General features: G+C 41.8%; 1 protein-coding gene across 1 annotated transcript in view; it reads left to right on the top strand.

The window, feature by feature from the left end:
- The first annotated feature begins 9,179 nt into the window (after nt 1-9,179).
- Nucleotides 9,180-14,176, top strand: part of SMCHD1 (structural maintenance of chromosomes flexible hinge domain containing 1) — a 239,197-nt gene continuing 234,200 nt past the window's right edge. Inside the window, exon 1 of the mRNA XM_006867274.1 lies at nt 9,180-9,356. Coding sequence (XP_006867336.1) covers nt 9,180-9,356 — 177 coding nt within the window. The remainder of the gene's footprint in view (nt 9,357-14,176) is intronic.

Below are 14,176 nucleotides of genomic sequence, written 5' to 3'. Positions count from 1 at the left end.
ATTTTAAACCATTCAGTGTTCCCATGTTCTGTTTGAACAACTGCCTCTTGGTCCATGTAGAACATATCCAGATCAGTCGTGAGGTACAACACTGTCTGTGATAAGATAATATCCATGCGCCTTCAGGGAAGACCAGTTAATACCACTATTATTCAAATTTACTCACTAATCACTAAAGCCAGTGAGGATGAAATAGAATTCTACCAACTTCTTTAATCTGAAATTGATCAAACATGTAGTCAAGATGTATTGATCATTAGTGGTGATTGGAATGCAAATGTTGGGAGCAAAGAGGAAGGATCAGTAGTTGGAAAATATGGCCTTGGTTTTAGAAATGATGCTGGAGATCGCACAATAGAATTCTGCAAAATCAAATACCTTCTTTAGACAGCATAACAGATGACTATACACATGGACCTCACCAGATGGAACACATAGAAATCAAACTGACTACATCTGCGGAAAGAGACGATGGAAAAGCTCCGTATCATCGGTCAAAACAAGGCCAGGGGCAGACTGTGGAATAGACCATCAGTTGCTCATAATGAAATTCAAACTGAAGCTGAAGAAAATGAAAACAAGTCCACGAGTGCCAAAATATGACCTTGAATATATCCCACCTGAATTTAGAGATCATCTGAAGAACACAAACATAACCTCTTTTAATTTTATTTTTGCATGTAAGAGTTTGTTTTATTTAATCTGGTGCTTTTTTAAAAAAAATCTTTATTGTGATACAAACTATACAGCATAAAATTCACCCATCTAAAGTGTACAATTTGATTGCTTTTTTTGTATAATCCCAGAATTGTGCAGCCATCTCCACAATGTAAATTTAGATCATCTGCCATCACCCATTAGCAATCAACCATAGTCTTTTGCCTGCCTGAAAACCATCTTCCATACTGAAGTCAGAGTTACTTTCCTATAGTGCCAAGTGAATCACTTCCCATTCTAGATTAAAAATCTTCAACAGTTCTTTACTCCAATGTTCTCCTGAAAAAGTACAAACTCTTTAAGATAGCTCCCAGGGCCTTTTACAATCTGACCCCCTTTTTACTATAGGGTTAAAAATACTTTAGAATGTTGTTAGTTCCATAGAGTAGAACCCAACTCAGGGCAACCTCATGTACAAGAGAATGAAAAATTGCCTGGACTTGGCCCATCCACATGATTCTGTCCATTGTTGCAACCATGTGGTATTTTGAGTGTCTTCTAGAATAAAAGCCTCATCTTCTAGTACTGTAGCAAAGAATTTTTTTGTTGTGATCTGTAGGGTTTTCATTGGCTAATTTTTGAACATAGATTCCCAGGACTGTCTTAGTCTGGAAGCTCTCCTGAAACCTCAGTGAGTCTGCTGATGATTGAACTACAAGTAGGATAGCTTCCAGCATCGTCATCTTTGTTACTAAGTGCTGTGGAGTCGGTTCTGACTTGTAGCGACCCTGTATAGGGTTTTCTAGGAGCGGATGGTGAATTTGAACCTCCAAGCTTGCAGTTAGTAGTCCAGTGCTACAATACCACACCAGGACTCCAATTATTGTTTTTGTTAAGTGCTGTGGTTCCAACTCATAGTGATGCTGTATAGTTTTCTAGGAACAGCTGGTTGGTTTGAACCACCAACCTTGTAGTTAGCAGTCCAGTGTTTATCCTATTGTTGTTGTTGTTGTTAAGTGCCATCGAGTCGGGTCCGACCCATAGCGACCCTGTACAGGGTTTCCGAGGGTGTAAATCTTTACGGGAGTAGAAAGCCTCATCTTTCTCCCGCGGAGCAGCTGGTAGTTTCGAACCGCTGACCTTAAGGTTCGCAGCCCGATTCGTAACCACTACGCTACCATTACATTCTCAAAGGTGTAGAATATCTGGATGAGCAGATTAACTATATATAGCTGTTCCTATTCTCTAGTTTTCTGTTGTTTTTATTTCTACTTTATTCATGGAACTGAAAACACAGTAAGATTTTCAGGGTTTGAAGTTTCTAACTTCAAAGATTATTTTGCCCGAGGTGTGGAGCAAAGGGTTGCTAAGCTGGAAAGTCTTACTGTAGGGATGAACTCTAGCCTAGTTAGAGCTAGAGGTGGAATCCCCGTGGAGCAGTTCTACTCTGTACACATGGGATCACCATGATACGGAACCTACTGGACACAACTAACAATAACAGCTACACTGAGGCTTTGTGTGTTTTGGGGACACAAAACATTGCTTTTCATGCTGAGCAAGTAACACCATCATAAAGCACTCCTCCTCTCACAATACTCTTAGTTCACAAACCACAGTTTCTTTTCCGGTATCAGTTTTGTTTCTTTTTAACCACACCTCTCATTGGCAAACATCACTGCATTATTTTCAAATTTCAAACATTCAGACCCATTTTCTATGTAGGTATATTTTAGGTAACTATGAATTTTAGGTAAATTTATTTTATTTACAATAGAGTGAAAAGTTTTTATTTTCCAATCTGTCATGTTACCTAATTGCTCTGGTAATAGAAGCTCTCTGGAATCCTGGTGTGATGCTGTAGCATAAGCACTGGACTGCTATCCCCAAGGTTAACAGTTCAAACCCACCAACTGCTTTTCGAAAGTCCTTTACAGGGCCACTATGGGTTGGTATTGAATTGACTGCACTTAATAACAACAACATGTGCATAAAGTTATATGTTTGTTATTATTGTTAGGTGCCATCCGGTCAGTTTTGACTCATAGGGTTTCCAAGGAGTGACTGGTGGGTTAGAATCACCAACCTTGTGATTATACACATCACTGAATTCCTGGGGGTAGGGGGATCAGTTTGTATTAGTATATGAACTTCAAAGGAGCTTATGTATATTGTGTAAAGGAGACCCTGGGTGATGCAAATGATTAATGTGCTCAGCTAGATGCTCATCAAAATATTGGAGATTCGAGTCTACCCAGAGGCACTTTGAAAGAAAGGCTGTCAATCTATTTCTGAAAAATCAGCCACTGAAAACTCTATGGAGCACAGGTTTATTCTGATGTGCACATGGGCTCTATGAGTTGGAATTAACTTGAGGACAACTGGGTTTTAGGAAGTCTAAGTATTTGGCCTTTAAAGTCAGAGCAATTTGGATTTTAGTCCTAGCTTTTGTCAATTGGTAGCCAAATAACTTTGGGTAAGAAATTTCTCCTTTTTGCCTCAGTTAACATATTTCAAATATAGGAATAATATCTATTTAGTAGAATTAATTGAGATATATGCCTCATTCAATGAAGAACAGTTATTATTATGAAAACATTCACAGGGATTTTAGTTTTAAGAAATGAAATGATCTCTGACTCTTTTAAGAAAAGCAGTATTTGGGGCTAAGAAACTGGATAGCTTGTGAATTTGCTGAGGGATTAGAAAACTTGATTTGAAAAGTATACAGCAGCAGTACAACTAAAATCATGCACTGATCCTATGAGAATGCCCTTTCCACAACTGGTATCACTATGCCCTTGGGTATGGGTACCTTTGTGGACTCTACAAGCTGACTGCTGCTGCTGCCCATTACTGTCTGTTGTGGAGCCCAGGCTGTGTACACGATTCTCAGTTGTAAGGGAAACTGGTATTAGCCAGCTAGATTTATGTCATGGGAAATTCCTTAGACAAGTCAAAACATTCAGGAATGAGTAACATTTTGCCAGGAGCCACAGATTTTAAAGGTGGACTTGACTGTTCTTTCTCACATACCCCAAATCCAATCCATTTGTCAATTTATCAGCTTCACCTTCAAAATATATCTGGGATATGACTATTTCTTCTCACCTCCACTACTATCAGCTAAGATCAAGTCTTCATTATCTTGTCTGAATTATTTTTTAACCTCTTAAGAAGTTTTGCTGCATATATGCATATATGTAAGCAAAATGAACAGAATTACGTTTTTCCATTTTGTTTCAGTAGGATGAAAACTCTGAAAGGAGAAGATGTTATGTAAGCTATTGTTAAATTCTGTCAATTCAGTTCTGACTCTTAGTGAACCTGCATAGGGTTTCTGAGAAGTGACTAGTGGGTTTGAACCACCAGCCTTGCAGTTAGCAGTCCAGTGTTTATCCTATGGTACCACACCATGACTCCAGCTAAAATCATGAGCTGGTTCCAGTATCCAGTAGCATCCTCAGGGAACCTGGTCAAGACTTTAGCTGACTTCTGTTATGTAGATTTCCAGTCAGGTTTACCCAGTTACTTTTTTTAAACTTTTATTGTAACCTGAGTGAAGGATTATAGACAAGATCACCAGTTTTACATTCAGAAAATCATACACTTTGTTCCATCTCAATGATTGCAATCCCCTCCCTGTAAGAAGTTATCCTGCTTTCTCCCTGTGGTTCCTATTTCCATTCTATCCTCTTTCCCATCCCTTCTCAACTTTGTCCTTAGGTAAATGTTGCCATTTTGATTTTAAATGATCGAACATTCCATGGTGAACCTACCTTCTAGAATCAGATTTTTATGAATACTTACTTGTGTGATATATCCTGGTTTTTAATTGTCACCAGAACAGTGAAGTTTTCCTCCTGTTTTTTGCTCAGTGTGTTCTCTCATGAGAGACACTTGAAACTGTGATCAATTATATTTCCACAGTAAGACCCGTTTTTCAGAAGTAACTGGATAAGAAAAACTTGCTGATGCCTGGCTACTACTACCAACTACTCTGAAAGGGAGCACACTAGACAATCCTGGATAGAGTAGGAGAAAATGTACAAAACTCAAAATTGTTAAAAAAGAAAAAAGGACAGGGCTCACTGGCCAGAAAGAGACTGGAAGAATCTGAGACTATGGCCTTCAACCACCCTCCAGGCCTAGAAAGGAACTTACCCTCGTGGCCCTGTTTTTGGCCGAGCAGTAGATAGGTACATAACTCATGACTGTGCAACTTGGTCTGAGCTCAGCAGGACAGTTCTTCTGCTGGTTTCACTTGAGATCGCTTATATAGCTGCAGACATCTAGCAGCTTGACTGGGGCTTGACGGTCCATGGTGACCTCTCTCAGATGTCTGGCAGTTAGCTGAGGCTGTTGGCTTTAGCACCTGAGTTCACCTCTATTACTGTTAGGTGCCATCAAGTTGATTGAACTCATAGCAACCCCATGTGACAAAGTATAACTACTCAATAGGGGTTTTCAGGCTGAAATCTTTATGGAAACAGAACACCAGCACTTTCTCCTACAGAGCCTGTAGGTGGATTCGAACTTCCGATCCTTGGTTAACAGCTCAGTACTTAACCATTGTGCCACTAGGGTTTCTTTCTGCTCTACTGTTGTAGTTAAGTGCTATTCAGTCAGTTTTGATTCATTAACAATACTGCATAAGGTTTCTGAGGAGTGACTGGTAGATTTCAACTGCCCTGGTTGCTGACATCTGTAATTGTGGAAGAGACTGGGTCATTTTAAATACTCACTTGTTTACATGTGATAAAATTTAAAGAATTAACTCATCTTTCTTTGTTGAAAAATTTATTTTTAAGTAGCATTTAACTCAGAAAACAATAGTGACTGAGTGGCAAATGGTCCTAAGGTGGCTTCAGACTGCTATATATATAGATTAAGAGACTGATTCAGGCTTGAATTTTCCTTAAGAGATACACATCAATGTATCCACCAATGTTGTTAGCTGTTATTGAGCCTGCCCAATTCAATGACAATCTTGTGTGCAATGGAAGGACATGCTACCTGGTTAGGGATAGGGCCATTATAATCCATAGGGCTTTCCTGGGCTGAATTTTTGGAAGCAGACCAACAGTTCTTTCTTTTTAAGACCATCTTAGCCTGAAAGATCTGCTGAAACTTGTTTACGATGAAACTTGTTCAGTATCCTAACTACTTACAAACCTTTACTGACAGATAGGAGGGGCTGCACGTGGCTGGGCATGAGGTGCATCCTCAGGGAATTGAATCTGGGTTTTCTGTGTAGACAGTGAGAATTCTACCACAGAACCACCAAGGCCTAATTTTCATTAGGAGTGGCCCATATACTTGGTGCACTTCTTCGGCAGCACTTTGGATCTCTCTTCTTATTTGCTGTTGTTGTTGTTACGTGTTGTCGAGTTGGTTCTGACTTATAGCGGCCCTGTAAAGGGTTTCCAAGGAACGGCTGGTGAGTTTCAACTGCTGACCTTGTGGTTCAAACCGACCTTGCGGTCCAGTGCTTACCCTATAGCGCCACACCAGCAGCACTCTTTTCTTTTAGTAAGTATCCTCAGATACTAAAAATACATGAAATGTTTTTATACTCATGTATTTATAATGGTCAGAGAAAAAGAGGAAGACCCCCAACGAGATGGATTGGCCAAGTGGCATCATCAATGGACTCATGTGTGGCAACAATAGTGAGGTTGACCCAGGATCAGGCAGTGTTTCCTTCTGCTGTGCATAAGGTCGCTATGGGTTGGTACTGACTCAATGGCACTTAACAACAACAACATTTATAATGGAGTCCTAGTGTGGTGCTGTAAGATATACATTATTGGACTGCTATCTGTAAGGTCAGCAGTTCAAACCCACCAACCCACTCCTTGGCAACCCTATAACAGGTTGGTTATGAGTTGGAAACAATTCAACGGCATTTAACAATGACATATGTACAATGTAGTATTACAGAGAAATGAGAAATTGCTTGATGATGAACAGCTCCTCCTAGTCCCAGTTTTCTGAAATAGAAAAGCAATTCATCATCTCATGAAAGAAGAATCAGAAACACAATTTATGTTATCCTTAAGTCATTTAAATCAAATACTGTAACATAATGGAATATAATGAAAAATTCACACAAATTAAGAAGTTAAAGCATGAGATTTCCAAAAATAAACACCCCAAGAGGAGTCAGGGATTACTTTGCTTACCCTCTTTCCTCATGTCCTCCTTAGGAATATGGATGACATTTGACCATACCTATTTCTTTCCACTTTCATCTTATATCATCTACTGCTCCATTCTCCCCATTTCCAGCCATACTATTTACGCCCCCCAAACACCACCACATGATTCCCCACTTTCGTTCACCCACTGTTCTACCTGTAATGTATTTTATGTCTAAATACGTGTGCATGCACACATACTACATTCACTGATTTTCTCACATCTTGATACAAGCAAGCAAATCTAGGTTTCTAAGATTTATGGGTCTATCCCTATGATAATTAATCGTGGTAATTTTGGCAAATCTAGTAAAACAGAAAATTCTAATTAGTATCCAAGCTTTAGAAGAATTGCAAAATTCACTGATCTGCTACTTGGACTTGGTGAATTTACGTGTCATTATGAAGGTTGTTGGGGAGCCTTGGTTCCCCAGTGGTTATGGGCTTGGCAGTTGAACGAAAGTTGTCAGTTTGAAACCACCCCACTGCTCAGAGAGAGAAAAGTGTGACAGTCTATTTCTGTAAAGATTATTGTTGTGAAGTGCCTGTCCAGTCGGTTCCAACTCATAGCGACCCTGTATAGTTTCCGAGGAGCAGCTGGTGAGCTTGAACTGCCAACCTTGAAGTTCAAATGGCTTTGCAGTCTCTGGTAGTGTAGTGGTTATGAATCTGTCTGCAAACCTCAAGTTGAGCAGTTCGAAACTACCAGCTGTACTGAAGGAGAAAGATGAGGCTTTCTGCTCCCAGAGATTTATAGCCTAGGAAACCCTATACAGGGTCCCTATGAGTCGGAACCGACTCCACAGCACTTAACAACAACAACTGGCACATTAGCCCACAGTGCCACACCAGGACTCTTCTTAAAGATTACAGCCTTGGAAAGTAGGCAGTTCTGCTCTGTTTTATAGTTGTTATGAATCTGAATGGGTTATAGGTCAATTGTTTCCATTAACATTACAGCCAAGAAAACCCTATGGAGCAGTTAATTCTGTAACACATGTGGGTGCCTTGAATCAAAATTGATTTCATGCCAACTAACAACAAAAACAAACTACAAAACATTCACTCAATATGATTGTCAAGAATTACAGAGAAAATGATTAAATCTAGTCACTCAATGACTATATTCTTTGTTGTTGAGTGATGGCACTATGCACCCAGGATAAGCGTATTCAATAAAGTCTATTTTCTGATAAAGACTATTTAATGACAGAATACAATGTGCTAAGTGTTTTGCATGTACCACCTAATTAACCCTAATAACTAGTTGAAGATTTTTTGTTGTGTGCCGTTTGAGTACGGGTTTCCCAGGAGCGGCTGGTAGCTTTGAACCGCCAACCTAGTGGTTAGCAGTCCTGTGCTTATACTACAGCGCCACATCAGGACGCCAGTTGGTGTCGGTGGTGGTACTATTCATGGTTACATGGAGGCGCCTTGAAGATTTGGAACGTGGTTTGTTCCAGCACCTGGAATGTGCACTCTGTACTACTGCAGTCGAAAGGGCGGTAAATGCGGCCTCAGTGACGTCACCGCGAGTCCGCCGTTTTCTTGAACCAGCTTTGTCTTGGTGGCCGAGAATGCGCCCGCAGAGAATTATGCAATGGGATAGAAACGAACTCATATGCTCAAAGAGGGGAAGCTGCACCATCAAAACTCAAGGGCCTGCCACCTCCCACCGCTGCGGGGGCGCGACCGTGGCCTCTGTTCGCTGCTGCTGCTGGGCGCTGAGTGTTCGAGGCCCGAGTGGCTTCTCTGAGGTCAGAGCGAAACAGGCCGCTGCAGGACTACCTCAGCCCAGAAAGAGTGGCCTTCCGGTGGCATACCTCCCCTCGGGGTTTGGCTCACCCTACTCTGCTCCCTAGGACGACCCAGAGGCGCAGGCGTCCGAGGACCCGCGCTTTCCTCCAACTCCGCGGGGCCCCGCCCCCACTCGCCCGCGCGGCCTGCCGGGTTCGCCCCGCCTCCCGCCGTCGCTGTTCTCTTCCTCCTGCGACATAGTGTCCGGCTGAGGCGGCACTGTGGCGAGGTGTACTGTGAGCTCGCGTGGGCAGCGGCGGGCTCTAGGGTTCGGTCGGGAAGAGCGCGCCGCGCGTTCTCGTTTCCCCGGGAGCAGCGGTCCTCGGAAGTGACGTGGGTCCGGGCCACAGCGTGTTTGAATCGGTTCCCGGGTGATTCTCGCGCCGCCTCTGCTGGGCCACAGAGGAGGGAGCTGCGCCCGCGAGGGCGGAGGCCTGGAGCCGCCGCAGGCGCTGGAGCTGGGGGCGCCGCGCTGGGCCTGCTCCTCGGCTCTGAGCACGGTTGCCATTTCTCCTTTCCCTCAATATGGCAGCAGTGGGTGACGGCGGATCCTCGGCGGGGACCGGGGTGCACGGCGGGGGCGACAGCTACAAGACGGTCTACTTGTTTGACCGACGCGAAAAGGCGTCGGAGCTCTCGGAGCGGGCACTGCAGGTCCGTGAGAGCTCGGACTACTCGGGCTTCCGTGCCTCCGTGTGTCAGGTAAGGAAGGGGGTGATGGAGGGATGCGCAGGGAGTTGGGCTAGGAGGCTGATTAAAAGCCCAAGTGGTTTACCGAGGGCAATAAACCTGTCACCTGGGTCTGGCCTTGAGGTTTGGCTCCAGCACCCGCCGAGCTTCGGCTTCTGTCCGCGGTCTGGCGGCAGGAAGGCGGGTGGGTCCGAGCGCAGAGCGGCTCCTCTTGGGTTCTCTCCGCCCGGCCCTTGTAGGTCCTGCCGCCCACCGTCTTGTACCCCGGGGTGAATTGATGCAATAGTGCTGTTCATCTTCCGGTGGATAAAGCCACTAGTGCCCTCCTCTAACTTTTTAGAAAGGCAGCAAAGTTATATCCGATGCCTATCTTGTGAGTTTTGTGATGGTTAGAAGTTGTGCAATTCTTGGCGCCGTTTTGCTCCAGTTTTATTAAACGATGCTGTACTATATCGGGTCGTCCTGTTAGGAAGGGTCCTGGCAGGCCATGACGAGGCCCTTCCATAGGGAAAAGGCTTGTCCAAGTTAACTCCTCTGATGGGGTTGCACTTGGGGTTTTCTGAGCCCTAACCCTTGGGACTAAGTGCAGAAGGTATCCATGGGTTACTGTGGAACACCAAAGAAATGATACGCACGCTATATTAGTCTGCTATAAAAAATAATGAGTATGTATGAAGACGATTTAAACTGTGACATAGTTTATAGATAAGAGGTGGCATTGTTGCCTGAGCTGTAAGGAAGGAATACTGTCATGTCATCAACCTCAGGAGGTACTTTTGTAAGCTATGAGGGAGGAGCACCTAGCTTCCAAGAAAAAAGAATTTTGTTTGAAACAGTGTTTGCCTGATTGGCTTAAAAATGTTCAAGAGACAGAATTCTGTGCAGTTGATGGAATAACGAAAAATTAACATCATAGAATAAAAATGATCCGAGAAAAGGGCTTTTGTTACATTCACAGCTGTATTTCCAGTGTTTGGAACTCAGCCTGACATCTAGAAAATGCCCGAATTTAAATACATAAATGGATGACCAAAACCTGTCAACTCAACTTCATTCATATAGCAGATTCCCTTGTGTTTAAATAAATACCTTTTTTTTTTTCCTTAAACATTTTGTATTCAGTCATTTTCTTAAAAGGAGACTCATGGTTTTTAATGAATCTATTTTTATTTATTTATTTTTTTACTTTTCAATTATTGGAAGTATACACAGCAGAACATACACCAATTCAGCAATTTCTTCATGTACAATTCAGTGACATTGGTTAAATTCTTAAAAGTTGTGCAACCATGCTCACTCTCCTTTTCTGAATTGTTCCTTGCCTATTAACATGAATTCACTGCCCCCTTAAGCTTCTTGTCTAAGCTTTCCAGTTACTGTTATCAGTTTGATCCCATATGAATAGTTATTAAAAACAGCACAATGCTCAAGGCAGATATTATTTACTGGCTTAAAGAAGATGTCTGGCGACATTTTTGTTTAAAGATTATCTCATGGTAATAGTTTCAGGGCTCCATTCAGCCTCCCTGGCTACAGAAATTCTGGAGTTCATGAGAATTTGAAATTCTGTTCTGAATTTCCCCCCTTTTGATCAGGATTAGAAACTTTGATCAAAATGTTCACTAATAGTAGCTGGGTAGCATCTATCTCTTCTGGTTTCCTGGCAAAGAAGGCAGTTGTTTATGGAGGCAATTAGCTACGCATTCCAGTTTCTCCTCCTATTCCTGACTTTCCTTCTTCCTCTGTTGCTCCAGGCAAAGAGACCAACTGTTGTATGTTGGATAGCCACTTAAAACTTTTAAGAAGCCAGGCATTATGCACCAAATAAGGAAATAGAATAGAAGCACTAAACAGTATTAGGCCAATTAACTGGAATGTCCCATGAAACCATGACCCTAAAGTCTCTAAACCAAGGATCAGCAACTGATCTTTTTCTGTTGTTGTAAATATATCTATCTTACAACATTTGCCAATTCAACTTTGTAGCAGGTTTATAGATGAATTAGCTATCTAACCATTACCCTTAATATAAATTTTCCATCATCATAACAGAAACTCAGTAGTCTGTAAACAGTAAGTCCCTCTTTCACCTCACTCCGTCCTCTGGTAACCACTGAGGTCATACAATATTTGTCCTTTTGTGACTGATTTCACTCAGAACAATGTCTTTAAGCTGTATCCATGTTGTAGCATGTGTCAGGATATCATTTGTATTTCTGGCTGAGTAGTACTCCATTGTATGCATGCATCATATTTTGTTTATCCAGTCATACTATTGATGGACACTTAAGTTGTTTCCACCTTTTAGCGATTGTGAGTAGTACTGCAGTGAACCTTGGTATACATATGCCTGTTTGAGTCACTGCTTTCAAGTCCCTTAGGTATATTCTAAAGAGTGCAATTGCTGTGTCATACCCTGGAGTCCTGGTGTGTCGCTGTGGGATAAAGCACTGGACTGTAAGGTGAGTTTGAACCACAAGGTTGACGGTTCAAACACACCAGCAGCTCCTTGGAAACCCTACATAGGATTGCTCTGAGTTGGAACCGACTTGACAGCACTTAACAACAACAACAACCCTGGTAGTGTAATGGGTTATCAGTTGGGCTGCTAACCTCAAAGTCTACAGTTTGAATCTCCCAGCTGCTCCACAGAAGAAAGATGAGGCTTTCTGCTCCTGTAATGATTTACACCTCGAGAACCCTATACAGGGTTGCTATAAGTTGGAATACACTCGACAGCACACAACCACTATCACCACCATGGTAATTCTGTTTGCAGTTTTTTGTAATAACTGCCACGCTGTTTTCCACAAGGGATATATACCATTTTGCATTCCCGTCAACAATGTATAAAGGTTCCAGCTTCTTTACATCATTGCTCTCATGTGTTATTTTCTGTTTTTTAGAATTTAAAAAATTTTAAATCTTAGTCATTCTTTGTTGTTGTTAGGTGCCGTGGAATTCGTTCTGACTCATAGCAACCGTATACACAACAGAATGAAACACTTCCTGGCCCCGCACTTAGCCTCATAATTGTTATATATGACTCCATTGTTGCTGCATCTGTGTGGGTCCATCTTGTTGAGGGGTCTTCCTGTTTTTCGCTGACCCTCCAATTTTTCTAGCATATCCTTCTCCAGGGACTGGTCCCACCTAATAATGTATCCAGAGTATGAGAGATGAAGTCTAGTCATTTTTGCTTCTAATGAACATTCTGGCTATACTTCTTCCAAGACAGATTTGTTTGTTCTTCTGGCAGAGTACTTCCAGTATTCTCTTAACACCACAGTTCGAATGTGTAGATTCTTCTATGGTTGTCCTTATTCGTTGTTCAACTTTTACATGCATATGAGGCTATATGCAGCAGATTTGCTTAATGCAATATTTCTTGACTGCTGCTTCCATGAGTGGTAATTGTGGATCCAAGCAAAATGAAATCTTTGACAACTTCAGTCATTTATCATAATGCTATTTATTTATTGGTCTAGTTGTGAGGATTTTTGTTTTCATTATATTTCCATACTGAAGACAGTGGTCTTTGATCTTCAGCAGTATTTTAAGTCTTCTTTGCTTCCAGTAATGAAGATTGTATATTTATACATTGCAGGTTGTTAATGAGTCTTCCTCCAATCCTGACGCATGTTCTTCTCATAATTTGTTCAGCATACTGATTAAATAAGTATAGTGAGAGAATATAACCCAGACCCAAACCTTTCCTTATTTTAAACCATTCAGTATCCGTTTGTTTGTTAGAATGACTGCTTCTTGGTTGATGTTAAGGTTCATTATAAGTTAAACCAAGTAGTCTGGAATACTCACACTTCACAATTGGTAGTTTTGTCATGATCCACATAGTCAATAAAGCACAAGTAAACATCTTTCTGGTATTCTCTGCTTTCAGTCAAGATCTATCTGATGTCAGCATTAATAGTCTTCATTCTACAACCTCTTCTGAATCTGGATTGAATTTCTGGCAGTTCCATGTGGATGTACTGTTGCAACCTGTTTTTGAATTATCTTCAATAAAAATTTAGTTGTATGTGATACTAATGATATTGCTAGATGATTTCCACATTCTGTTGTGCCACCTGTTTTTGGAATAGGCACGTATATGGATGCCTTTCAATCAGTTGACCAGATAGCTGTCTTCCAAATATCTTGGCATAGACAAGTGAGGGCCTCCAGTACTGTATCAATTTGTTGAAACATTTCAATTTGTATTCCAGCAGTTCTTGGAGACTTGTTTTTCATCAATGTCTTCAGTGCAACTTGGACTTCATCCTTTAGTGTCATTGATTCTTGATCATATGCTACTTCTTTTTTTTTTTTTTTTTAATGTTTTATTGTGAATTATGTGATAGTTTACATGGGAGAACATTAGATTTACAGTCATTCTATCGTATTTTGTTTTATTGCCATGGTTACAATCTCCTCTATGCATCATCAACCAACCAAAGGGTATACCCTGCAAGTCTGCCTCCCCAACCCCCCGATCGTCATGACACAGCCCCTCTCCCTCTCTGGGTCTAAAGTCCCCAGCTGCACATCTCTCCACGTCATCATCTCTGCCTCCATCTCTGATGTCACTGCTTCTCTGGGTAGGGTCCCACTCTCCGCTCTTCTCCCTTGATGGTCCCAGGGACCTCCGCTCCTAGACTGCAGAGTCCTTCGCTCCCCTCCCTTTGCTACAAATGTCTACCTGTGCATTTCCAACCCTCACAATTAGTCCTGATAACAATTATTCACTATTGTATCACCAGAGACCTATCCACATCGCTTTTCATCAGCCCTGTTCAGACAGATTGGATACTACTCAGTGGAGATTCTACCTT

This window comes from Chrysochloris asiatica, unplaced genomic scaffold (genome assembly GCF_000296735.1).
Source record: "Chrysochloris asiatica unplaced genomic scaffold, ChrAsi1.0 scaffold00103, whole genome shotgun sequence".
NCBI classification, from domain to species: domain Eukaryota; kingdom Metazoa; phylum Chordata; class Mammalia; order Afrosoricida; family Chrysochloridae; genus Chrysochloris; species Chrysochloris asiatica.
This window is presented reverse-complemented; position numbering and strand designations above follow the sequence as displayed.